Here is a 27,095-nt window from a genome sequence, read left to right on the forward strand (position 1 = left end):
TTTTTTTTTATTTTCACTCAAGACAAAAGCACGTAGCATGCGTGCGACCGAGACCAGCGAAAAATATTTATGCCCGCCGTGACGTGCCCGAAGCGAATGCATCTTTAACACTTAAGCACTCATCGGAGGATAGCTGCTATACTCGGCGACAACTTTTCTTGACATTGGAGCGAAGGCTACGGAGGCGGGGCCTCCGCACATTTGTGTTACTACGCAAGTAGTCCGGCAGCTTGCAGCCGATTTCAGTTCCAGTTTCGGTTTTCGCTAGCTCGCAGCGCTAGTGTGTTTAGCAAAACGTGTGCATGCAAAAGGGGAACATACATGCAGCTAATTACTGTGATGCATGTATACTGGTACCCAAAAAATTTCCCGCTGTTCAGAAGGTTTTCCCAGCATTTTTCAGCCTTTATAACAGTGAAGCTTAGGTTCCGTGTTCAGTCAACAAAAAGTGTGGCAGCCCAGGATATACGGGTACGCGCCACACGTGATCGAATGTTAACGTTTACAGTATTAAGCCCTGGTACAGGCGAAAAGGAAGGCCGGTTGCGGTACGATCCTGCCACGCGTGTGTCTTGTTTCAGTTCTGCTGTATTCGATTTACGCCCACAAAGACTGTCAGCAATGATCGGCGCAGACTGCGCCTCAGTGTTCGAGAAGCTTCACAATTGTAGTACATCGTTTTGTTAAGATTGCGCGCAAGACGCGAACAGTCAAGCTTATTTCAGAGTTTGCGCGACCACCAGTGATAAGGCTGGAAAGTTCGATGCGTGATGTATAAAAGACGGCTCGTCCCAACGATGATCACCTTTTCCACGGCCGATACTGTACTCGTCGCTATCAGTGCCAGTGTGTATTGCTGTAATCTGACTTTCCGTTTACCGGCCGACTGCTGCCTTCGTCAACGTCACGACCCCGTGACAATATAATAGCTATGCAAACTATGCGCAAGGTGACTGTCATGATATGGACGGAAGCGCGCGAAAAACAAAAAGACATTGCCGTGTTCGCCGTGCGGGGGCGATGACGAAGTGGTGTGATCGCGTGGCGCGTGGCGCGTGGTGCGTGCAAGTGTTCTGAGCTGCTCGGCGTTGAAGGCCAGCCGGTTCTCGCTGGACGCCCGGTCCAGAGAACCCAGAACGCCCACTACGCCGTCCTTGGACGCAAAGGACCTGTGTTCCTGCTAGGCAACCGGTCCAGGGAGCCAGGCGAACGAGGTAACTCGTTCTCGGATGCCGGTGACCTGCGTTCCTGCTGGGCAACCGGTCCAGGGAGCCAGGTGAGCGGGGCAACCGCGGTCCAGAGAGCCAGGCGAGCGGGGCAACCGTTCGAGAGAGCCAGGCGAGCGGGGCAACCGGTCCAGGGAGCCTGAAGGGCCTGTGTTCCTGCTGAACAAGCGGTCCAGGGAGCCAGGCGAGGTGGTCGCTTTCCCGGGCCACTGCCACGACCAGCCTGCTGCCGGAGGCGAGAGCAGTAGCGAGAGCTGTTGCACGGCTACCACGGCTGTGTCTGCTGCCGTCGCTGCTGCAGCTGCAGATCCCATGATACCGTGGGTAGGCCCATGGTGACGTCGTCCAGCCGTCAGCCGACCCTTCGGGACCGACATCGGCCTCTACGCGTCAACGTACTTCACGCAAAGGGAACGCACGGCGAGAGACATTATATTATATGACAGGACACTCTATAGTAGCAGCTTCGGGACTGCATGCGTTAGCATAACTTAATTACATGTCCATCGTGAAGTCTGTACGTTTTGTGCTGGTAATATATATTCTTTGTTTGTGTGCACTCGAGTGGTCGATTGCGTTCCTTGGTGAGTGGTCCTGGGCCCAAACCTCATTACATTTTCATCACCAATCTAACGTCACTACACAATCATTTTCATCACAATCTGGCGAGCCTGCCAGGATACCGCTCGTAAAATCATCGAAGGAAATTATCTTCCCTCGAGTGCACGCTCACAGAAAGATAAACGATGGATATTAGCCATTATTGGATCACAGCTAGGATTGTCCGGTGTGGAATTGCGTACGTGGATTGAGAATGAACAGGCAAAACAAAGAGCGGAACGAGCTGCGGAGAGAGAAGCAAGTAAGGAAGCCGACGAAAGAACTCGACAAATTCTTGAGCTCAAATTGGAGCTCCAAGAAGGAGCTCAGAGTGAATCCGCACGAATCAACACTGATTCGATGTCTCTTCCGAGTGCCGCCTCTTCAGCTCTCAACCCGCAAAAGTTGCTTCCGTTGTTCGATGAGCGACGCGATGATTTGCATGCGTACTTGCAAAGGTTCGAGCGCGTGGCAACAGGACAAGATTGGTCACAAGAGAAGTGGGCATTAGCTGTGAGCATGTGTTTGAGTGGTGAAGCACTCACAGTAATTGGCCGAATGACTGCCACTGATTCATTAGACTATGAGAAAGTAAAGAAAGCTTTGCTGCAGAGGTTTCGATTCACTGCGCAAGGTTACCAGGAGAAATTTCGCAAGACAAGGGCAGAGGATGGAGAAACCGGGAGACAGTTAGCTGCTAGGCTTTCAGGGTACTTCGACCACTGGATTGACATGGCTAGCGTGTCCAGAACGTTCGACAGCCTTCGAGACCACATGATCGCCGAACATTTTATCCGGTGTTGCCATCCGAAACTTACTATATTCCTGAAAGAACGAGAATGCAAGTCACCCCAAGAGCTAGCTGATGCGGCTGATCGGTTCATTGAAGCTCAGAACTTATCGAATCTCGGGAAGGTTACGGAGGATGCAAAAGACGTCACAAGGAATCCTACCGACGCTCCAAGAAAACCACCACCAAGGTGTATGCTTTGCAAGCGCGTTGGGCATCAAGGTCATGAATGTCGCAACCCAGCTAAAGAAGTGACAAAGTGCAAGTTCTGTGGGAAGGTTGGTCACAAGAGCGACGAGTGCTGGAGCACGAAGGCGCATAAGGAGAAAAGTTCAGCCTGCATGGTCAACGAGAACCGCGATGATTTTTCTTTGTGTCACCCAACTGGAAAACACGAGAAAAGGCAAAGTCGTGACACGTTTGATAAAAAACTGGATGAAAGAAAACCCGTTTTTCTGGTGGAAGGAATGCCAGTAGTGGAAGGGCAAGTGCTCGGTCGAACAATTAGGGTTCTTCGTGATACGGGCAGCAATACTGCAATTATCCGAAGAGACTTAGTTCCTGATCAGAGTTTGACTGGAAAGAGTAGCAGAGTCCTGCTCATTGATGGCTCTGTAATTGATGTGCCAGAAGCCAGACTCCACGTAAATACACCGTACTTTACTGGAGAAATCACAGCTTTATGTATGGACAAGCCACTTTACGATATTGTGCTCGGAAACCTACCGGGTATCAGAGGACCTCAGGAGCCAGATATTAACTGGAAGCATGCTACAGCCGACCAAAGAGACACTGCGTCGCTGAACTCGAGTGTGCAATTGGTACCTGTGGAGCACCCTCACTATGTTTCCGCCATGGTCAAGCCACAAGAGCATAAGCCAACTCCATTGTGCGCACCAAAGATAAAGTGGTGTGACGTTACCAAAGACCAATTTGCAGAGGAACAGCAGAAAGACAAAACGTTGAAATCTCTGTTTGCTAAAGTCGACAGAAAGTGCAAGTCACCAAAAGGCCACTGCTACTCGTTCCTTGAAAAAGGTGGGCTTCTCTACCGACAGTACTGTCTTGCTACCGGCAGGACATTTAACCAGCTCGTCGTGCCGAATATGTTTAGAAGACCTATACTTGAAGTCGCACACGAAGGTCTTATGGCCGGACATCAAGGCATTCGGCGCACGACAGATCGAGTCTTGGCGGATTTTTACTGGCCAGATCTGCATGGCGACGTGAAACGTTTCGTCAAGTCCTGCGATAAATGCCAGCGAACAACACCAAAAGGCAAAATAGGTGTTGCGCCTCTGGGCAATATGCCTATCATACGTACACCTTTTGAGCGCGTTGCGGTCGATTTAATCGGTCCTTTCTCACCAAAATCAGACCGTGGCAACCGCTATATTCTAACCCTCATAGATTTTGCCACACGATAGGCGGATGCCATTGCTCTCCCTGCAATTGATGCTGTGCACGTGGCATAGGGAATGATTGAGATCTTCTCTCGCATTGTTCTACCCAAAGAGATCGTAAGCGACCAAGGAACAAGCTTCACAGCAGAACTCATGGAAGAGGTGGGCCGTCTACTTGCCATCAGGTTTCTACGAACAACTCCCTATCATGCCATGGCGAATGGGCTCGTGGAAAAGTTTAACGGGACCCTGAAGACCATGCTGAAGAGGATGTGCCAGGACAAACCTCGATCCTGGGACAGGTACCTTGCACCACTGCTTTTCGCCTACAGAGAAGTGCCGCAAGCAAGCCTGGGCTTCTCGCCTTTTGAGTTGATTTATGGTCGACACGTACGAGGACCACTGACGGTGCTCAAGGAGCTGTGGACCAATGAGGATATCGACGAAGAAACTCGTACAACCTATACCTATCTTGTCGATCTTCGAAATCGCCTTGAGGAGACATGCAAACTCGCCCATGATGAGTTGGAGAAGGCACGCACGAAGCAAAAAGCCTACTTTGACCGGAAGAGCCGTCCTCGCAAGTTAAACGTTGGGGATAAAGTGCTACTTCTACTACCGACTGATTCCAACAAATTGCTAATGCAATGGAAGGGTCCATTTGAAGTCATCGAACGGAAGAACGAGGTCGACTATGTTTTGAACATAAGTGGAAAAAGAAAAATATTCCACATCAATATGCTCAAGAAATATGAGGAACGCGGACCTTTACAAGTGCAGCAGGTCTCTGCCATAACAGAGGTCACCAAGCCTTTGACAGACCTCACACGGAAAGGACCAAACAACAGTCTCGCGTGGGGACCGGCTCAACAGCAAGCGTTCAGCATTTTCAAGAATAAGCTCGGCAATGCTCCCATTCTACAAGCACCGAACATGACAAAGAGTAGGATAACATCGGAGCGGATTACCTGAGCCGTGTCTAAATCGCTGAACGAAAAAGTGTATATTACCATAGAGTTAAAATTTTTAACCTTTGGATTGCTAAAGGACAAGAAGACAATTACAGATTTTACTTTTAAAACAACAGTTGTATATGTAGTGAACTCGTTGTCAAAGTGTACCTCCGCACAACACGTTGACCTGTGTTTTCCGCCTTCTTCCCCATTAGAAAAGTTGTAAACAACTTTCTTAAAACCGGGGGTTGTCATGATATGGACGGAAGCGCGCGAAAAACAAAAAGACATTGCCGTGTTCGCCGTCCGGGGGCGATGACGAAGTGGTGTGATCGCGTGGCGCGTGGCGCGTGGTGCGTGCAAGTGTTCTGAGCTGCTCGGCGTTGAAGGCCAGCCGGTTCTCGCTGGACGCCCGGTCCAGAGAACCCAGAACGCCCACTGCGCCGTCTTTGGACGCAAAGGACCTGTGTTCCTGCTGGGCAACCGGTCCAGGGAGCCAGGCGAACGAGGTAACTCGTTCTCGGATGCCGGTGACCTGCGTTCCTGCTGGGCAACCGGTCCAGCAACCGGTCCGCTCACCTGCTGGGCAGCCAGGTGAGTGGGGCAACCACGGTCCAGAGAGCCAGGCGAGCGGGGCAACCGTTCGAGAGAGCCAGGCGAGCGGGGCAACCGGTCCAGGGAGCCTGAAGGGCCTGTGTTCCTGCTGAACAAGCGGTCCAGGGAGCCAGGCGAGGTGGTCGCTTTCCCGGGCCACTGCCACGACCAGCCTGCTGCCGGAGGCGAGAGCAGTAGCGAGAGCTGTTGCACGGCTACCACGGCTGTGTCTGCTGCCGTCGCTGCTGCAGCTGCAGATCCCATGATACCGTGGGTAGGCCCATGGTGACGTCGTCCAGCCGTCAGCCGACCCTTCGGGACCGACATCGGCCTCTACGCGTCAACGGACTTCACGCAAAGGGAACGCACGGCGAGAGACATTATATTATATGACAGGACACTCTATAGTAGCAGCTTCGGGACTGCATGCGTTAGCATAACTTAATTACATGTCCATCGTGAAGTCTGTACGTTTTGTGCTGTTAATATATATTCTTTGTTTGTGTGCACTCGAGTGGTCGATTGCGTTCCTTGGTGAGTGGTCCTGGGCCCAAACCTCATTACATTTTCTTCACAATCTAACGTCACTACATTATTTTCATCACAGTGACGAATGCCGCCAAGCACACACCGCAGCTAAAATACCATGTACCATGATGCCGCTGAATTGGAAGATATTAAGAGAGCTTACGATTAATTGAATAGAGACTGATAGAGATTATTTTTTCGAGCTTCGCTGGTCAAGCACCTTCATGTTGTGTGATGGCTGTCGATGTTTTTTTCATCCCTCTGCATGCTGTATGTACAGGCATTGTCCATAATACCAATTGTTATTGGTAGAAAAAAATAAAGAATGCATAAAAACAGTTCTAATCGTTTATTGCATCACATCCATACGCGAAAATTCTCCAGGCCCGTGTATTTAGATTTAGGTGCACGTTAAAGAACCCCAGGTGGTCAAAATTTGCGAAGCCCTCCACTACGACCTCTCTCATAATCATATCGTGTATTTGGGACGTTAAACCCCATCAATTATTATTACCATAACATTTTGCACTTGTGGCACAGAACGTGATAGCCATAACTTTTTGCTGGCACTCCATGTCGACATAACATTTTTCACTTGTAACCAGAACATGATAATCATAACTCGTTGCTGGAACTCTATGTCAACATAACATTTTTGCGCTTCTGGCACAGAACGTGATAGCCATAACTCGTTGCTAGCATTGCTTGCCATGACAACCATTTATAATAAACAAATCAAAATAGGTAAGAGCAGGAGCACATTGATAACGAATAATGAGACGGTAGAATACATTGGGAAATGAGTAAATGAAAATAAAACAATGACAAGAAGCGGTATCACACTTTCAGGTCCCATCGAGACAGCAATGAAACAAGGCATCAAACACTATTGGCATGAGATCACACGAAAAAATGAACACAATTTTGAACACTTCAATCCTCAACTAAGAATTGTGGTTCTCGCTAATGCAGCGTATAATGTAAATGTTCACGGCCGTGATACATCATCCCATCACAGCCGCCGTGACAGTACAGTGCACAGTACACGGCCGCTGACACAAAAAGCACAGGTTTGAGCCTGTCGCATTTCGATGGATCAGAAATGCCAGATGCCGGTGTACATATGTTTCGGTGCATGTTAAACAACACCAGGTGGTCAAACCTTGTGCAACCCTCTAGCACGGCATGTCGCATAATCACATCGTCGTTTGGGAGCACAGTATCCCAACAATTATTATCACATCACGGTAACGTAACCAGAACATAAACGAAGTGCAATGAAACATACAGAGATCAGCAGATTAAATTAAAATTAAGTCAATAAGCAATAAAAGTAAATAAATAGCAGTGACTGATGGACCTCAAAAGCAATATCACAGTTTCTCGTTAAGCATGCGTGTAATCCTTTGGTTGAAGCTTTGAAAAAGCACACATGGAGATGCTCATGGCAGTTCATCAATTCCGCTCATGTCAGAGCTGCTCGACTCATCAGAAGTACTCGAATCTCTGCCCAAAGAAATTATGAGACTTTCTCTTTGGCTGTCTATAATGACATCCCGCTCCCATACCTCATACTCAAGCCTTATCACGTGAGTGCAGTCTCGGGACCAGTTCTGCGGGGTCACACCTGCGATTCCTTCCAGCAGCAGCTTCTAGACTGAATCGATCTTGAAGTCAGTGTTCTTCGAAGCAACATGGCCTTTGACCTGGCTCCACACGAGCTCTATTGGATTGAGCTGGCAGTGGTAAGAAGGCAAGCGCACCACCTCATGACCGGCAGCGCTGGCAAGTGTGTCAATCTGGTAAGCAAAGAACATGTGCTTATGCTGCATAACGAGCTGCAGCAGTTCGTTCTTCAGATGGTCATCCGAAAAAGGGATACTTTTCGATTTCAACCAGCACTGGATGTCGGCTTTTCTTGATGATGAACTTGGCACCTTTTCAACTTGAGCGCTGTGATACGACGCATTATCCATCACAATCACACTGCGTGGCTTGATGTTCGGTAGCAACTGTTCAACAAACCATTTTTGAAAACGCGGAGCATCCATTTCTGTGTGGTAATCACCAGAGCCCTTCTTGGCACGAAACACTATAGGCGGCTCCATCAACAAAGCCAGCCTTCCGCACTGCCAGCATGCAAAACAATTAGGCGTCCTCCTTTACCGCTCGGTGCACGGAGACCTGTTGAAAGGCCTTGACGAAATGCGTCTTGCCGGGACATCACTTTGGTCTCTCTCCATACGGTCTCCTTAGTGTGGCCAGCGTTTACCCAGGTCTCATCAAGGTAGTATATGGTCATGTAAAAGAAAATAAATCGGTCGTATAGTTAAGAGCTTACCTTTACTGGCAACATCCCATTAATAAACCAGCGGCCTTGATTCAAGGTTATGCCTCTGTTACAGCGCGAAGAATCCACTGACAAAACCCATGTGAATACATATAACAAAAATGAGCAGGCAAAACTTCCCCTGAGAAAGGCTGAAGCGAATCCTTACAAAAAATGTTTCAGGCTGCTCATAAAAGCTAATGAAACCACATCCCCAATTATGTGCACTGCATATTCGCTGAATAAAATTAGCTATTCTTTTCTTCAGGTCATTTAGATTCCTTGCTCCTACGCGGAAAAAAAGGCAGTAAATCTTCCAAAACAATGCGACGGGAAATTCTGCAAATGCGAAACGCTCAGTTACATCTTCGGCATAGATCATATCGCATCCTCGGCTGATACTATTTTGCACCGTACAAGCTCAAACATGAACAGCTACCTTATTTTACTGGGGAATTTCGCTGCGACTTAAGTTAGGACTATGTAAGGCTTTCGATCACTCGCGTAAACAGCACACGTTTGGCGATCACTGATGCAAAGCATACCTCTCGTTTTCGCTCACTGTTAGGTACACACGCATGCTGACCATTCGCGTCTACACTTTTACCAACAAGCACGCGCAACGAAAGTTTGCAGAAATTAAAAGAACGCAAGAACTTGCCGCTGCTGCCTCCGCATTTCTCGGATTGTTCGGAGGTACTTTCGACGCCAAGCAACGATGTCGTCTCTTTTGAGCAATGCGGAATTATTTTTTCTCTTTCGGAAGACGAACCCGAAGTCGTTCAACATTCGTTGCATCGTGCGAGTGCTGATCGTCGGCATGTCCATGTCAGGGTCGCTGATCACGTCGTTGCGTAGCTTCTCGGACGTAGGCAGTTCATTGCGCATGAAATAGCTGTGCACTTTGCGCCGCAATACTGCCAACGCAAACGTCTGGTAACGCAGCAGCCTCGTTTCGGCGGTCATGCGCTTCCCAGCTTTGCCCGAGAAATCCAGTTTCTTACGCTTTGGAGAGGAGAGTGGGGCCCGCAGTGCTTCAGCCTTGATTCGAGTTACCGTTCGCATACTCACTCCGGTGAGCTCGGCGACAGTCCGACACACAGAACTCGTCGACCAGCTCGGACTGACGGCGCCTTACTCCAGCGTAGACATTGCAGATAACCTGCTTGGTTTGTTTGGAGACCCACTTCTTGTCACATTTAGAGTATAGCCTCCTCGGAGAACGAAAAGGAGAGTTTCCGGCCCCGCATGGTAGCGCCGGCACCGGGGACGCCATGTTTACTGCGAGAGCAACCAGCAGGCGGTGCGGAAAACGTGGTGCCGTCCAAGAAATAAAAAAAAAAAAACATTAAGGCGCACGATAACTTTTTTTCCATGGACAGCTTCCAATTCTTGTTCTCTATTTATAATTAAGAAAGTTTTATTTATTCGGGCCAAGTAACTGTTAGAATCAGAAAATAAAATAGGTACTATTTCTTGGCGCGCGCGCATGCAGGCGGTTTGGCTCTGTAGCTTCCACAGTGCTGTCAAGAAAAGCTGGCGCCGAGTACAGTCATTTATTGTCTCCTCTATTAACAACGTTCGATATGCATTAGCTTAACGCTAGTTATGTGAAATATGCAACCACTAACTGCGAACAAAAACGCCCGCTTCGATACCCGCGGCACCAACCGCTGTGCCTCCGCGCCTGCACGCCGCTTTGTTCGCGGCCTTCGTATCAAGCTCCGTGACGCCGTGACGGTGCCACATTGCCTAGTGTCTCTGCGCCGAGCACATTGTTTGCGTCGCCTAAAAACATGGGTCGGCCGAAGAAGTACGTAACCCCCGAGGAAGAAGATGCTCTATAGGAAGCCTGTCGCACCGCTTCTCGTGAACGAATGCAACGGCTGAGATCAAACCCGGAATACCGTGCTGGTGAATCTTCGTCAAAGCGACAGCGAAGAGCGGAAGATCCAGAGTACCTCGCTCTTTGCAGGCAACGGTCTTGTCTGAGTGATCGCAAGTGCTCAGAAAGTGATCCTGGCAACCGTGTCATGCGTAACTTCCAGTGTCAAACCTACAAGCCCATGGGTGGCGCGAACGGCGGATTTCAGCAAGAGTTCTTGAAAGTCGAGTTTGGTCACGGCTGCCGCGTCTGCGATCGGCTGTGGTTTCAGGTCAACCTGTCTACTCTGAACTCGGTTCGAGACCTTCAGAAGCGCAATGTCGTCGAGCAAGTGTTGCGCGAAGCGTTTCCCGCGGAAAACGACGCCGGAGAGATGAAGGTTTGCGAAATTCTTGGCATAACATAGTATTACATAGCAAAACTTCGTTAAAATCTTAGCATAACATAGCAATACATAGCAAAAACTCGGTAAAATCTTAGCATAACCTAGCAATAAATAGCCATACTCGATAAAAACGTTCACATAGCATCGTAACACATAGCAAAACCTAGCAAAACTTCGTAAACCTTGGTCGACCCCCAGCTACGCTGTTTCTTCCGACTTGCACCACTAGTGCAAGCTACCCTAAATTTTTTTGTTGCGGCCTGAGACAAACGTTTATGTAAGAGAAGGGGAGGTGGGTCTGTTTGAAGTGCGTTTCTCTGGCCGGAAAAAGGAGAAACAAGAGAATAACGAACCGCGGTGAAGGAAAAGATAAAAATCGGAAGAACATACAAGCATTCTGTCGGTAAGGTAAGCTGTCTCTGGTTAGAAACAGCTTTGATTGCAGCCGCGAACATGGAAAGAAGAGTAAAAAAATGATGAGATACAGCTCCACACGCAGTTAAAGCTCATATGAAAGTGATCACTCATGTGCGTATCTATAACCAAACCCCATATTACAATGTTTAGTCACAATGACAAAAATGTCACAGTTTCGCCCTAAGGGCGAAGCAATGAATGCGATAGCAACACAGCAATGTCATACGAAGTAAGGTGAGCGGCTTTGGTAGCAATATGAATTGTAGTAAACATGAGCTGATTAAGTAAGCAGGTGTGCTGCGGCGTAAGTAGACCGACATGAAGAGAGACTCGATGACCACGAGAAGGCGCGTGTGAAACGGTGGTGTTGATGAGAAGCGCTGCCCATGGGCAGCGCGTGCGAAGGGACACACCTGTAACGCTACACTGCCGATCCGGGCAGCATTGCATGTGTAGCGTGCTTTGGAAAATGTGGCCCAACTATTACTAACTGTGGTGTGAGAGGGCACAAACAAACATGAATAGATCACACTGAATGACTGCAGACAACGACTGTCAAAACGCTGGCAGCAAGCGCATATATACGCCGCAGCAGCGGGCGAAGGTACATGCGGTCTATCGCTTCAAAGGAAACTCAGCGGCGAATGCACGGCGCAGAAAGGTCAGAGCCGTGTGGAGATAAGAGACGGTGCGGACGAGCGACGAGCGCGGTTGTTGGCAGCGTAGAAGTGCCCCCCCCCCCTCCCGCGCTCCCTCCGGCGCTGGCTTCCCGCTTCCTTGCTTGCGCGTGGCAGATAGCGCGCGTCCCCGCACGCTTCCGCTCGGGCATACGGCGCGCGGCGAAGATTTTATCTATAGGGAACCTCACGGCGACGGCGACGGCGACGGCAGAAATCCGGTAGAAGTGTCCATATAATTGCTATCGCAATAAAACATCCAATGCAAGCACTCAAGAATATAAAGAATATTGTGACGATGGGTTGTGTTTATTTACAAGATGAGAGATGATAGCTCAAGGTAAACCCTCTACAGAGACGCTTGCAGTACAGTCCGACTTCCTCTTCCCCTACCCTCCGTTAGCACATTTCATTTCCCCGTTCGCAGACCATGCCCACCGGGCGAGTCAATCCGAGGATGAATGGTGGTTCGGTTTGAGGCGCGCGACGTGAGTCAACTGTGTCTTGCTCGAGAGGTGACCAGTACTTGTGAGACGAGATATTACATATGTAACGTCGCTGAGGCGGTAAGGAATGACAAACGAACCGGAGTAGCGGGCCAAGAACTTCTGACAAAAACCGCGCTTGTGGAGTGGCGTCCACAGCCACAAAAGGTCACTTTTAGCATAATAAACGTGTTGATGGTGGGTGTCTGTCGGCGAATTACGCACGAGCGCACTCCCTGCTTTCTGCTCCGGCTTTTTGGGACCTCACCACCAGGAAAGAAATGTTTCTTCCCAGTCCGAGGGGGCCACCCCCCCCCCCCCAACCCCTTAATAGTTGATTTGGGATGGCACATGCAATATTCCCACCACGGTAGCTGCTTAGACCCTGTTTTGCTGGGGTTTGTCGTGTCCACAGGGTTTCAAAGGACCTGCATGAGGCGGGATCCTTACCCAGGACAATTCACCTCTGAAGGAAGCCGTGCGTCGGTTCGGAAGTCGCCGGTGGTCATTTGGGTAACCAGTATCCACGAGGTGGCCGGGATAGGTCTTTTTTCTTTGTATTTTTTGTCGTTTCGCGAGCACTGTGGCAATGTTACGATGTTGACGCCTCGGCGAAACAAGAAGCGGCTAATGTTTCACGCACTTGTGATCGTAAGTGAAGGTTTGCGCACGCGCGCGAGATGGATGGATGGAAAAACTTTATTATTTATTGAGCGAGGGGAAAAGGGGAATAAGGGAAGGGGTTGGGTGAAAGGGAGCGGGTGGGTGGGTCTTTATTCCAGGACACCAGTGATCCTGGCTACCCTCTGCGCCTGGTCCAAGAGGCCTCTTTGGGCTAGAATTGACCCTCGGTGGTGATATTGTAACGATTATTTGCCAATGCATTCTTTGCCATGCTTCTTCAGTGGTCAGAGTGGTGCCCTTCTGCCCGCGGTATCAACGGGATCAACGGACCGTGAACGGTAGATGATAAGTGAAGCATAGAATCGAGCGCAAGTAATTGTGGAGCAAACAGCAATTGTGGAGGCTATAGTTAGAGAAGGTTCTCAAGAGACGTGCGTGAGATGTGCTCGAATGTGCTTGAAAATCGACCATCTGGAGTCAAAATAAGTTGAGCCCTCAGAGGACATACTGTAATCCAGTAATGTGGAATATACTATATCCAGATATATACAAGACAAACGAATGCAAGTCTGGCGACTCAAGAGCAACTCTTGAGCATGTGCTGTGGGAATGACAAGGGCTGACGAGTAGCAACGGCGTGACAGCTCTAGCGAAAGCCTCCACGGGCGTTGGTGTGTTCAGCTTCTCAGCTCAGCCCCAGAAGATCAACTGTGGGCAGTCCAGCGGGCCGATGATGCCACCAGAGCCCGAGGGCTCGTGGCAGGCGCCTAGGCAGGGTGAAGCCAGCCCTATTAAATGGCCAGACAAAAATAAAGTGTTTACCTATATACCTACCACATTTCTTTGATTACAAAGTTTCCAGTGCATGCATGCCCACAGAGGCACTTCGCTGCGAAGATCGCAATGCTGTCGGCTCTAAGGTAGTCGACTGTTCCAGATTAGATGTGAATGTCATCTGTTCCATAAAAATATTCCAGGGCTCCGAGTTGACCTCAGTTACGCTTGCCCGCTGATTGAAGTATATTACGAGACTCCAAGCCGGACAGCCCTTCACACAGCAGTCGCACTCTACGTTCACATTGAAAAAGGTGAGAGTTCCAACTTCCCAAATGTAGTAAATCTTTGTTCGCAGCATGCCCTAGTCAGCACTTCCGCAGTCCAAAGAGCATGTTTTTACTCAAATGTGATCCGGAGGCCGATTGGGATACACTGCGCGGATAAATACTGCAGAACACAAAGTCAGGGTTTTGTATAAGGACTCCAATACTTCCAGGATTTTTGAAATTGTAGCTTGAATTACGATTGTATCTTGCAAGCAGTAATATGAAATAATAGGAAAGCAAGTCTGATGTGATTTAAAGGGAATTAATTCAAACTATGCCCGCTTGAGATGGCGCACTGGTTAATCGTGCACTATTGCCGTACACCCTATGGGGTTGTACCGTAGCGACCATAAGGCAATGGTCCCTGTGGTCACTAAATAAATGAAAACCTCCGGATCATATATATTTCTCATTCTTTATTAGTTCAAATAACCAGTTACACCATCACTACTTCATAGTCATAATTGTAAATACATAATTCCCACCATTGTACAGCTTCGCTGGTCTTCCATCTCCACCCCAATGGAAGGGCTGACAGTTTTTTTTTTTTTACTTTCGCCATTTTATTTCACGAGGTCATGTTTTCTACAAACATCAACATTTCTTCGGTATATATAGCCAACTCACGTTTGCTATGGTAACCGCAGACACGCGGAAAGCATTCACAGCTTTTGCAGGCTTTCACGTCGGCGTCATCGACCAGTTTAGTATATCTGCTTTCCATCCCCGCTAAAAAATTTACATCTACATACCGCCTTCCAGGTCGAAACCGTCAGCAGTTTACGCTAAAGTGCATCGTCCGATGCGCTGCTAGCTAAGTGTCTGACGAAGCCACCCTGCGAATGCAGGCGAATTCGAGAGGTTCTTGCCTACGCAGGTTTTCACAACGTTTGATACACCTCAATTTAGTACACTTCTCGTAAGTTCACGTCTGATTTTCACTTTTCCTATTTTTGTAACAGCGGAGCTGTTTAAGCCGACCGTTAGTCCGTGCATAGCGAACAGAAAGTGGGGGCCGATCCTGGCGGTCGTGCAGAAAGGGTTTAAGCGCAATGGCACATACTCCTCTGACCTAGCGAAGGTGTTTAAGCCTAGCCCAAATACGTGGCCAATACCTTGCGATAGCCAATCGATAACCGATCAATAGGTAATCGATAATCAATCAATAATCAATAACTTCCGCAAAATGCAGGGGATGACTTGGTAGTGCTAGGTGCCGATCAGCTCCGCTGTTTCTTAACCTTGCGCCAGTAGTGCAAGCTACGCAATTTTTCTTTGTTCGGATTGCCGGTGGGGAAGTAAAAACCCACGTCAAAGAATTCAGTGCTGCGCCAATCTCATTTTGAGAAATATACTATTAATTATAAAATGAAAGTTAACTATCGGCAAAATTCATTTGGATTTAAGTGCCACCAGTTGTGCCCTGTCTACGCAACCTGAGCGTTGCGATCACCGGAGCTCAAGTCATCCTTCCGTTTCCTTTTTCACGTACAGCTGCCGTGTTGAAATGACCTTAGTATGAAATCCGTGAACTGATGTGAGTGGGTTTGTACATCCTGAAAGCAGAACGAAACAAGGCAGCAAAATTCTGATTTAGGCCTCTTGACGAAACTCCCAAAATTTGAAGGCAGATCAAGCTCACAGCTCCAGGCGATACCATACGGAAATTCCACCGAACCGTAGTTTCCGGAGTTTCAAACGTGGCTGTAACGTATTTGCGTTTAGTGCGCATGAACCTTTGTAAACCTTATGTGATGAATGTGACATTTCTTACAAACTCCAACAAACCTTGGTGATTCTCTCCGCTTTAAATAATAGATAATTTATAGCTTATTGAATTATATCTCTCTTTTTGCGGATATACAATCGCATCCCCATACTTAATTTGCTTAAATCATTTTAAGTATTCATCAGTCTTATAAAAACGTTCCGGGCCTAACCATGGTCCAGCACTCACTGAAAGTGGACTTTTCTTTCTGCCACAAGTGTGAGTCAGATTGTTCCAGCTATTACCTAATAAGAGCAACAAAAAAAAAGACTTTCAAACTTGTTCTTTTTGCTTTATTTCGGCCCACAGTTGGTCATGTGGGTCGATGGTTGACTGAGGTTTATAATGAGAGTAACAATAGGAACACTTGGAAGAGCATTCATATATACCTGCTAAAATTGAGCTTGACGCTGTAACATGTTCATGTAAGAGAACTTTCTGCACAGATACCCTGCGCAACTGCATCTGAGAAGAACAATGGCCGCCAGCAATGTGACCTGCTCGACGCAAACCAGCGGTAATGCTTCGAGGCTTCGCCGCTTCGAAGGCATCTTGTTTGGCGACACGTTCGACGAGTCTCGGATTCGATCAGCGATACAGTATGAGCCTCGGGCCGGTGACGTGTTCGTCGTGGGCTTCCCGAAGACGGGCACAACTTGGTTGCACTTCACGGTGCGGCACCTGCTCAACAAAGACGACGAGACGCCGCTGGAGAGCGCTGCGGCCTGCATGCCCAGGGTTTCATTCCTCGAAATCGCCGGTGGCGAGAATGTCGAGTCACTGCGCAGGCCTGGCGCTGTCATCAAGACGCACTTGCCCTTCGAGAACGTACGCTTCTCGGAAAACGCCAGGTATACACGTGTCTACCGTATAAGATACTGTTGTTTACTTTAAATGGGAAGGGCCTGCAGCCCTAAAAAAATAGAAAGAGAGATTAAGGCATGGCGGCTATGGCGACCACCTGGATAAAGTCCAGGAGGCTCCGTGCACATGCGTCGGTGCTCGTCCAACTGATTCTAATTTAAAAACCTTTTTGCCATGGGGCAAATTGTAAAAAGCCGCCTTGTGTTACATAGTCAATGGTGTAAATGATTGCCTAAAACGCGACGAAAACTGGCACAAAAAGAACCTAATAGTGGTATATCCAAAGCCAATATAACTTAGTGCTGCATTCCACTCGATTCTAGGCCTCTCTTATTATCCACCATTTGCGGTAGACTTACATAAATTATTGAATAAGAGCGCGGGGCGTAGCTCTGAGCACTGACGAAGTGCGAAAAGGAATGGCATCAGAAAAGGCGCGGCTACAACATTGCGGCCCAAGAACCCAAAGCGCCCGTATATGTACCTGTGCGCTGTGATGTATCAAGTGCGCGAGTGCCGTGAGCCGAATGGGTGAGCAATAAAATACAGCACGTAAATACATACTATTCATGCTCCGGCTCCTCCGAGCAGTATGAACAATGTGCGGGTAATATAGCACATTTTATAGACGTGTAATAATATGGTCCAATGTCATACGTTCCTAAATAGAAACAAAACTGTACTAAACATTTTATGCACAACGGCTTTGCTTTACAAGGCTGGATATAGAGACGCTTAAACCCGTTCTAAATCTTCCGATGGATGGCCAGATGCCCCCGGAAAAGTGTATATGCTTTCATGCAGTCACACCAAGTTGCTGCTTTCTGCCCTTTCAAAACCAGTTGATGTGCTTCGCACATCACTTTGATAGCTCTATTTGTTCAGAGTTGTTAAACATTGCAGCATACTAAATATTCGAAGGGTAATTCAAATGTGAATGCGCGAATTGCCTGTCTTCCTTCGCTCTGTCATCGTCCCTTCTTTGCTCACAACGAAACCAGGAATTAGATAGCCATCGTCTGCATTAAATAGGGGCTGAACTGAATTATCTCACGCAATCTAGTCAGGTAGAAAGTGTCGAGGGTAGCAAGAGTAAGGACAGGATAATGGCGGAGCGGAACAGGAAGCCCAGGGGCGGGGGAGGAGTTAGAAAGGCGACTGATTGGTTTAAGGCGACTGATCTGAAGCAACGCGCGGTGTGTCGTCACCGCGATGAGGTGAGGCTTGTACCACATATGCCGTGTGCACGGTGCGAGCCACCAGTCATCACGCGTGTGACGGTGTAACATCTCTTTTCACCGTATTGTCCTTTTGTGGGATTATTTCTCAGCGCAAGACGTGCCTGCCTTATCAAAATTGTTTGAACGTTATCGCCGGTTCTATACCGAATGAGTCTTCTCTAGTCAGATTGCGCTCACAAAGTTTGTCGTTCATTACGGGATGGATTTTAGATAGACAGCAGGGTCACGTAGGAAGGCTATCACTTACTTTCGCACTGTTCTGGAATTGTTTCTTCTAAAAAATTTCTCACCAGTTAGCTCCCACGCTGATATTCAACTGCCAACTTGCTGTGCTCTGCAAAGCTAGCCTTCAGACTTTTGTTTTCAGATATATCTACGTGCTGCGTAACCCGTACGACACCTGTGTGTCGTACTACCACCATATGCGAAGGAATTCGTCGGATTTGAGCGACATGAGCTTTGACGACTTCTTCGAGCAGTTCATCGACGGCTATGTTCACCCGAACGACTACTTCGACCATTTGACATCCTGGCTGGCTCAAAGGTCAAAGGCCAACTTTCTCTTCATCACGTACGAGGACATGATAAGAGATCCGCGCTCCAGCATCTTGAAGATTGCGGCCTTTCTCGACAAAAGGCTAGAAATGACTCTGAGCAAAGACGAGGCTACGCTGGATGCATTCTTGCAGGTAGGCAGCACCTCCGTCGAGGCAACAACAAACCGCGATTATTCGTACTGTTAGAGATCGCAATCACTGACACAGCACTTGCCTTCTCTGCATATGGTTCGTGTATTTGTCTCTAAGGCTGCGACATTACGTCGACATCGAGAAACAAGGCAAGAGTGATGAGTCGAGTAAATAGAGCATTGTTGTATCACTGTTACGTTCTGCCAGAATAAAAAGCACGGTGTACAGCTCTTGTCGAAGCTTTGTAATATCCTGCGTAAGGTAAGGCATAAACGGTTGATATCGCGAAACATTCTAACACACAAGCTGTCTTGAGAAAGTGGTCCTTGGAGTTGAATTAACAAAGATTTGTTTTCTTTGACGATATCAATTTCTCATTGCGCCGACTTTCACTGATATTACAGTGATGTTCCCTTTCAAGTTTGGCTGGCGCCTTTCCTGACTTGCCACTAAAATGTGTCATTTGCTATCTGAGCACGACCGCTAATTTCTTTTCTGTGCACTCTGTGGCCGATTTTACCTATCGAAGCTAGGTAGTGAAGCTTATATAAGATGAAATGCATTTTCATTACTTCCCTTCTATTAGACGATCTCCGCTGATGTCATGAAAGTGTACTTCCTCGACGCCTGGGCGGCCACACAGCGAGACATGCCCAGCGGCCGCAACCATTCCAAGTCAGCAAACGACAAGCACTTGAGCGGCCCGTGTGAGCCGGAGGAAAAAGCCAGAGGCAGAAACACCATCAGGAAAGGGGTTGTCGGAGACTGGAAGAATTACTTCTCGGCATCTCAGATTGAACGCATGAAGGCCAAAATGGCGTCAAAGACTGTCCCACTCAAACAATTACTTGATGTTCTGTGGAAGAACGCCGACTTGCCATAGACAGCTGATGCTGCGCACACGCTGTGTGCGTGCAGAGTGATTGCAGCACTTGCATTGATTCGCAAGCATCAATCTTGAGAATAAATTTACACAAAGTCGAGTTTTATTGTCAAGTTCTTGTATTAAGCCCATATTGTGCTGCTATGACCACCTGCTTTTTGTTTCAAATTGTTTTTTTTTTTCTTGTTTCTCTGGTGAATGGTAGCGTGTTCTTCGGACGATAGGGTGGATTTGTGAAGTAGATGGACATTATTTGCATGGTAAATTGCGTTGTTTCGGCAGGGGTAGGCTATTGAAAAGGTGCACAAATAAGTTACTGTTTATTTACTTTAGATCACATGTAACAATTGATTGAATACAAGCACCACTTTCGAGGTATTTGTCCCATGATCTTTTGGTAAAAACGAATAACATTCCTGTAGTAAGGTCGTCCCGAACTACTAGAGCAAATCTATAGGAAAACAGCACGTATTATAGTAGCACGACCGCGGTATTATAGTTAATACTATAATGCCAATTTATTCTTTTTTTTTCAATGTCGACACTCATGTTATAAAAAGCAACCCTGAAAACAACATACAAGAGCAATAAGCAGCGACATACATCGAAATGGCATAGCTATGGAAAAAAACACGTTTTTGTGGAGAGGAGCGTAATTACAGAGGCAAAGGCACGAAAAAGTGAGCCTAATACTAAGTAACACTACAAAACATTTCTAAGTTTGTATACATAAGAGTAACTACATTTTGGCAATGTTTTCACCACTTGGGCCGTTTGTACATCATGGGATAAGTGAAAATGGATCGGTAACTTGCTCAGAAACACTGCGATGGCATACTGTGTCAGCTGGGATCCATACTGCGATCTAATATGAGGAGTAATAAAATGTGAAGTTCTAAAGTTGGTAAACGTCTTGTTTTACAAACCGATTGTTAAATGCTGCAGGGTAATAGCACACCTGTTTATGAATAGCTAATGCAAGTTTAAGTTTTATAAGATTGATGCCGGTGAACACTTAATCTTTAATAAAATAACACCAATATCAGGAATCTGGGACATCGCCGAACAGCGCCTGTAGCGGGCGGCTCTTAAAACATGCGCATTTTCTATGGGAGAGCGTCGTTTTTCCCAAATAACTAATCATAGAAGCCATCTTTCAAAATATTACCGTGGAAATACGCTCTAGGAGCTTAGCCCGACATCTCATACAAGCGGTACCATTACTTACGACGGAAAACCCGTTCCAAATTGCGGGCGAAGTTCGAAGTATGGGAGTCTATGGAAAAGGCCAAATTTTGGAGCCTTTTTTGGCCAGTAAAAAGCAATTTGCGATGAGCCTATTGCATCGATCGACGTATTACTGAGGATTTTTATCAACTTCAACGACTCAGCTTTCAGCTAGTTGCAGCAGCAGCTCTTGAAATGTCAAAAAAGTCGTTCCAAAATCGCAATTTTGATAACAAGGTCGCAAAATTTATTGTGGTACGTATATAAACCTAGTTTTTGCCTCCAGCAGCACGTCGAATCGATAGCCGAGCGTTCTGCGCGGCCGCAGATTAGGATCACTGATACCACGATTGTGAGTTCGCAGGTTCGAAGCTAGCGGCGCCGCTATTTTTTTATCCCTTTGTCGCTGCTTAGCTTGGCGGTTTCCCGCCAGATGGCATATTCCCAAATGCAGGTCATTTAGTTACGGTTCTTGTTTCGTTTCTTTCTACTGCACCAACGTCTTCCTAAAAAAATTGCTGGCAGGTTTCGTGAAGATGCGAACGTGCTTCCAAACTTCTTTTGCACTTTAGGTGTAATGTATTTCAGACAATAAACCCAGGTTACGTGTTTTGAAATTTCATTTCTTTCTTAAGGCAAACATTTATGAAGACATTACTAGGAATATTTTTGCGTCTTCAGTTATGTCATGGAAAAGACGTGGTGGTGCGGTTCTTGTGCGGCTTGAAACGTGCCACAAAAATAAATAGTGTCCAGTTTGTGCAATTAAAAGACACAGAAGTAGAAAACATGGCTGCAGCCCCAGACGTAGTATTCTTACAAAGGAATACAGAAGCTATTTGACTGAGTATATTTGCATTATATCAAAGCAGAATTTTTGCGTACCGGATCTTCGGTGCAAATCAGGGTTGTCCGAATTATTTCACAAGCTTTTTTGCTTAGTACAAACCGATACCTCGAAACATAAACATTCTATCCTCAATATGCAGCGCACGTGTGTTATCATTTGAGCCATTCCCATACACCTTCACGAAATTCCAGAAATACTAAAGGTCTTCATATCCTTTTACCACGACGTACGCAGAGGAGTATTGGAAATTATGCGAAAAGACACCGGGACGCGTTAATGTAGTTTGTCGTGTAAAAATAGAGAACGATTCCAATCACAGACCACACCCTTTTTCAGTTATGCCCACAAAGTGTTGCAAGAAGACATTGCTTTCGGCTAGAATCACCAAATGTCCTATGGCATTCTGCTGTTCGGTTCTTAACTAACTCTATTGCTGAATCAGATCGCAGCACCATGATATAATTACTGGTACAATTCTTCAGTAATTCTCCTACACTAAATTTAACGTGTTTTAACAATTAAAGAAACATGAGAAAGGACCGTGAGGGTTTGCAGAAATGTTCCCTTATTAGAATCGTTTATGACCCATATCGGTACGGTGGTATTGTCATGATCACGCCAGCGTCCACTGACACCATTTATCACTTTACTACCTGTAAATAAAATACCAAAGTGTTGTTCCTTGTGCGTGAGTAGCACAATCGCAGCTGATCCTTTCATATGGGCCCACTAAGCCACACCTTCCCTTTTCTGCCATGGTGCCACAAGAGATGTCAATTTCACCCTTGAATTTCTCCCTTTCAGTTTCCTAGAAAGTATAGGGACATACACAAGACGAACAGGCGAAGTTTTGAAGTAGTCCTGAGATTTTTGTAAAATTTCATAGGTAATGCCATTATCCTTCATTTGTTTACATATTTATTACACCTGATTGGTGATAATAATGACGTACTACATAATAGTTCAGTTCTTCTACTTAATAAGTCATGTCTGAGATGGCTGTCCTGAAAATTAACGAGGTGTAAGCACTGTATGACGTTGGCTGGAAGGCCATTCATTAAAAACATTGTGTGCAGAATCAAGAAAATGCAGGTGTTCAATTGCACAGTCGCCGCCAAAAGTTTACGCGGCCGAGGTTCTGCGAATAAGTTCATTTTCAACGCAGCTACGCCGGCAGCCAGTAAAACTATGCAAAACTTTTGTTTTGTTTACTCTAGACCAGTATACGCTGTAAATCCGAATACTATGATACGTGACTAAGGCGTAGAAATATAAATGTTTTTTTTTTCACCTTCTGGGGTACGAAAGCTTTTGACGCTGACTATACGTTCTGAAGGCGAGGTTGCTTTTTAGCTTATTCGTGATGACAAGCGCGAACTCTTGATGATGGATTATTGGAGCGCAGAATTGTAGAACTTGTGCAAGCTCAGGCGACTTCACGACGCCAACATAGCGATGAGGGGACGTCGAGACTTGCCTCGCCGCCGCCTCACAGGCGTGCTGGGTCACCCAGGTTTGGTCGTTGAGGGCGGAGCTCCGCTGAGCCTCACGCAACCTCGACGAGAGGGTCGTGGTGTGAATGTGAGTGTACTGTGCTGGACACTCCCACAGCATATGCGGAAGCGTAACCGGGTGAGTGCCACAGCACCGGCAGTTGGGGGTACTGTAAACTTCCGGGAATATAAGGTGGAGGCGGGCGGGTGAAGGGTACGTATTTGTTTGTAGCAGACGCAGGGTGGTAGCCTGCGCCCAACTGAATTTGGGGTGAGGTGGGGGGAAAGATCGGCACAGCATGCGTTTTGTTTATTAACACTGATGATAAATGAATAGTCAAAGTAAATGAATGCTACTGTCCGATTCTGGACAGACTCGAGTGCAACGCATACGTTCTATATCACGGTAGGTTCCATACTAATTCCATACTACACATTCCTATTTGAATTTTGGCCTCTCTTGAGCTTACCGAGTTTAAATTAATTAAAATAGGTAGGCAATTGCTTCTTGGGATGTAGCCGAGGCCATGGTAGATGTGACTAGTAATGCGGTATATGTGAGTAGGCTGACTGAGATGATTACATGAAGTGCGCCAACGTACCTACCTAAAGTCACGGTGGAAATTACAGAGCCCTTTATTGTTTATATATTGAAGTCATCGGAGAGTGTCTCTGCTAAAAAGTAATAAGTTTAATAATATCAGGACTGATTAGCCTTCTGTTAAGCTGTTAGGAAAAATACCATGTACGAAGTTCTATTGTGGTTTAAATTGCAACGTTATTAGCGCTTTCAAAAGAAAGTGACTGTACAAGTCCATCTTTCTCGGGCGTTCATGTCACCTAGGTACCACCGCCTGACACATGACCCTTATATTTTAAAATCTGCCCCGATGACGTAAGTTACGTTGCGGCAAAAAATAAATACCCTTTCTAAAGAATGAACCATAACAGCTTCAAGACAAAGCGCAGTACGTTGGCGCAAGTCGTCATTTGGGATAACGATAAGAGCGACAGCCCGTCGTTAAAAATGACTTGTCACTCCCCGGTTTTTCTTTTTTGCTCAAGGACGCGACTAACCCGTAGGAGGGTAATCTCTCCCTTCGCATGATGCTTGCAACCTTTCTGGTTCCGGACAAGCGCGTTGTTTGTGTATATTTCAGGCGCGCTTGGCATCGAAAGGCTTAAAGCTTTAAACAGCGAAAGGCTGTCACAGCCACTTCGGTAGCTGCACGGAAAGCGCGGACAATCAGTCCACTTTCAGCAAACGCGCTCTCAACCAAGACATAATTGTGAGAAAGGGGCTCCTATATTACCCATAGCGAGAAATGTATCCAGAAATTACACCTCATTATCCCGATGTGTTTATGAGCCGCACTCTGCGGCCTGTATTCCGTATTATGACAAAAAATATGGTTTGTGCAGTGTCAGTATAGCCTAAATATAAAACAGGAAATTGAATTTATCAGATCAACTATCACATATAATAAATTGAAAGAAATATAACTGAAACTGTGCTTCATAATACTCGCACTGAAAACTTTGATGCATGTGATTCATTTCAATTTCCTATCTGTTCCAGGGTAGAAATATGCTGTTCAGTTGGTAAACGCAGATTATTTTGCAAAATTTGATAAGAATTTTTGCCTCCAACATATGTTCCTATTGGTCATGCACATTTCTCTCTATCAAATATATGGTCGAAACATCACAAAGTCGAATTGTGAATAACTTAAAAGTTAAAGTGGCTTCTCCACATAGGGGAAATGCCGTAGGAATTTGAGAATGTAACAATCCACAATCATTTGGTTGCATAAACTTCCTGGCTATAGGCATGTAATTAAAAGTTCAAATGTATTACACGGCTTTGTCTTTTCGCGGCAATTTCTTCCACTGCATTTATATAGTAATGTACGTTTTCTTTTTTTTTTTAGCCAGAGTCCAAAAACACATAGCAACTTATTTACCAAAGCGATATGAGTTTCAAGAGCTCGTTAATTAGGTTGTCATTTGAGCAAATAAGACGAGAGACTTTCATGCACAGACAAAATAAGCGGCTAAGAGGAACAGCTGACTAGTCATTCCAGAAGATAAACTGAGTTTAGCTATGTAGTGTTTAACTATGGAGCTTTAAATAATGCACATATTTTATACATCGCCGGAAAGGGGTCATTGGAGATCGCTGGGCGAGGCCTTCGTCCTGCCATGGACATAAATATAGTCTAATGATGATGATTAAACATTGCCGGAGGTGACCACCCCTGATCCAAGAAATATTTTTTACAGTTTAATAATATATTTATTTGCGCCGTCAGCACTCCAGGGCATAACGGAAGGAAGTGGGTTGAGCAGAGAAAACAAATAATGCAATTATTAAAAAGTAACTTTCTAATCATATAATTTTAGCTGGTGGTACGTGGAAAACCTTCAGTGCGCACGACGAAGGCAGCTTTACAATTATACCATATTACCTAAGCTTACAAAGAATTAAAAGGAACATAGTAAGTAATTAACAAATTCAGATTACACAACGTACGCTAGTTGATGTTGCATGAAACTTGCGTTTATTAGTACTCTTTAGGATTTCTTTGGGGAGGCGATACCATTAAAGGGCTGTGCGAGGCCAGAAAGAGCTTAAGCAAGTTAATGTGACTAAGTCTGATACGTATTTTTACAGCTGATCAATACGATGCCATATATGTGGTGACGGAGATACAGTCGTACGCGGATATATCAAGCCAACTTATAACGAATTATTCTGTACATCGAACAGCTGTAAAATCCCCTTGAAAATTCCATGCAAATGTATCGGGCTGATGCACGCGTATAAAGAACGCTCGTTCACCAGCACATTCGATATATCGAACGCGGCGCCACGCAGAAGACCTCATAGTGCATTTCTTTGTACACTTTGAGGTATTCTGGCACCTGGAGGTGGAGAAGAGATAGTGCAGTCAGTTGAGCCCTGTCAGCCTGTTCGGCTAGCCCTCATGCTACCTCGGACGTCAACATTCCTTCTATCCGATTTTCGAGGCGTCGTCGTGTGGGTTGAGTGCATATTCATGAGTTTATTTTCCGCAGGCGATGGCCGCTACAAGTGTAAAGAAAAGAATCAGCTTGAACTTTTCAATGAAGTTGAAAGCGAACCAGCATTTTTTTTTTTTTTTGCGGGTAAATAAAGAGTGCTTGCTTTTTTCCCCCGAGTTGCGTGCAGTAAGTTAGCGGCTCTCGGATGCACTAATCGGTGAGCCACCGTTTACATGAGGGCCTATTATTTTATATATCGAAAAACCTATATAACAAGCTTTTTGCGATCCCCTTCAGATTCGATATATCCGGGTTCGACTGCATCAGTTTACGGGTTACAAATTCAAGTTTAGCTTTATTTGGGGTTAGAGTAGCTATTCGATCATAAGTTGAACATATAAAACGAGTATAGTAATTTTGAGTTCTAATGAGGTAATAAATACAATGGAATTTCACACATTGGATGTATACTCAAATTTTGTTCCTATTAATGTTTTCTATAGTAGTAACATCAGAGAGGATGGTGGCATTATAAGTGTATAGGAGCCAATAACCCAACGTTCGATCCGCATTGTTACTAATCTTGATATGCCAGGTAAAATTAGCCGTACTATGAACACGTGAATACTTTTATGAATATACAGGCTGTAACTCCATGTTGTTAAGTAAGTACGTCGAAGAGCTGTTTTGAATGGGAGTTGCTCAGATGATGTTGCTGCTACGTCTGGTGTGCCGCAAGGCTCCGTGTTGGGGCTGATTCGTTTTCATTTTTTTTTAATGCGAAAGCGTTATATGCCCCATTACGCGAAAACCCGTAGTTGTAGTCGGCGGCGCTACCAAAAATGGCCGACGGCAAAGAGTAAAAACGCGTAAAAAATGCCGAACTAATGACAAATTTAGCAGGCAGGTTCGTGTAAACAAAGTAAACTAATGCCTTTGAAATAAAAATGTGGTTGATCCCTCTTATATAGGAATCGGTATAGAACACGAAAGTGAAACGTGTCTTCACAGAAGTAGTGTAATGTTTATTGCACATTGATATATAATGTCTATTGGT

The 27,095-nt window shown here is 46.2% G+C and overlaps 1 protein-coding gene across 1 annotated transcript; it reads left to right on the plus strand.

Annotated features, from left to right (window-relative positions):
* Positions 1–13,601: 13,601 nt before the first annotated feature.
* LOC119450417 (sulfotransferase 1C2) lies at positions 13,602–19,544 on the plus strand. The gene is made up of 4 exons (XM_037713856.2): positions 13,602–13,984; positions 16,214–16,618; positions 18,240–18,561; positions 19,148–19,544. The coding sequence occupies exons 2-4, from the start codon at positions 16,245–16,247 to the stop codon at positions 19,442–19,444; spliced, it is 993 nt and encodes a 330-aa protein (XP_037569784.1). The 5' UTR covers positions 13,602–13,984; positions 16,214–16,244; the 3' UTR covers positions 19,445–19,544.
* Positions 19,545–27,095: the final 7,551 nt, after the last annotated feature.

Source organism: Dermacentor silvarum, chromosome 4 (assembly GCF_013339745.2).
Source record: "Dermacentor silvarum isolate Dsil-2018 chromosome 4, BIME_Dsil_1.4, whole genome shotgun sequence".
Classification (NCBI taxonomy): domain Eukaryota; kingdom Metazoa; phylum Arthropoda; class Arachnida; order Ixodida; family Ixodidae; genus Dermacentor; species Dermacentor silvarum.

Excerpts from the sequence above, each read along its gene's own strand:
- LOC119450417 (XM_037713856.2), top strand. The coding sequence starts at position 16,245 with ATGGCCGCCAGCAATGTGACCTGCTCGACGCAAACCAGCGGTAATGCT. Across the intron at positions 16,619-18,239 it reads CGCTTCTCGGAAAACGCCAG|ATATATCTACGTGCTGCGTA; the intron begins GTATACACGTGT and ends TTTTGTTTTCAG. Across the intron at positions 18,562-19,147 it reads CGCTGGATGCATTCTTGCAG|ACGATCTCCGCTGATGTCAT; the intron begins GTAGGCAGCACC and ends CCCTTCTATTAG.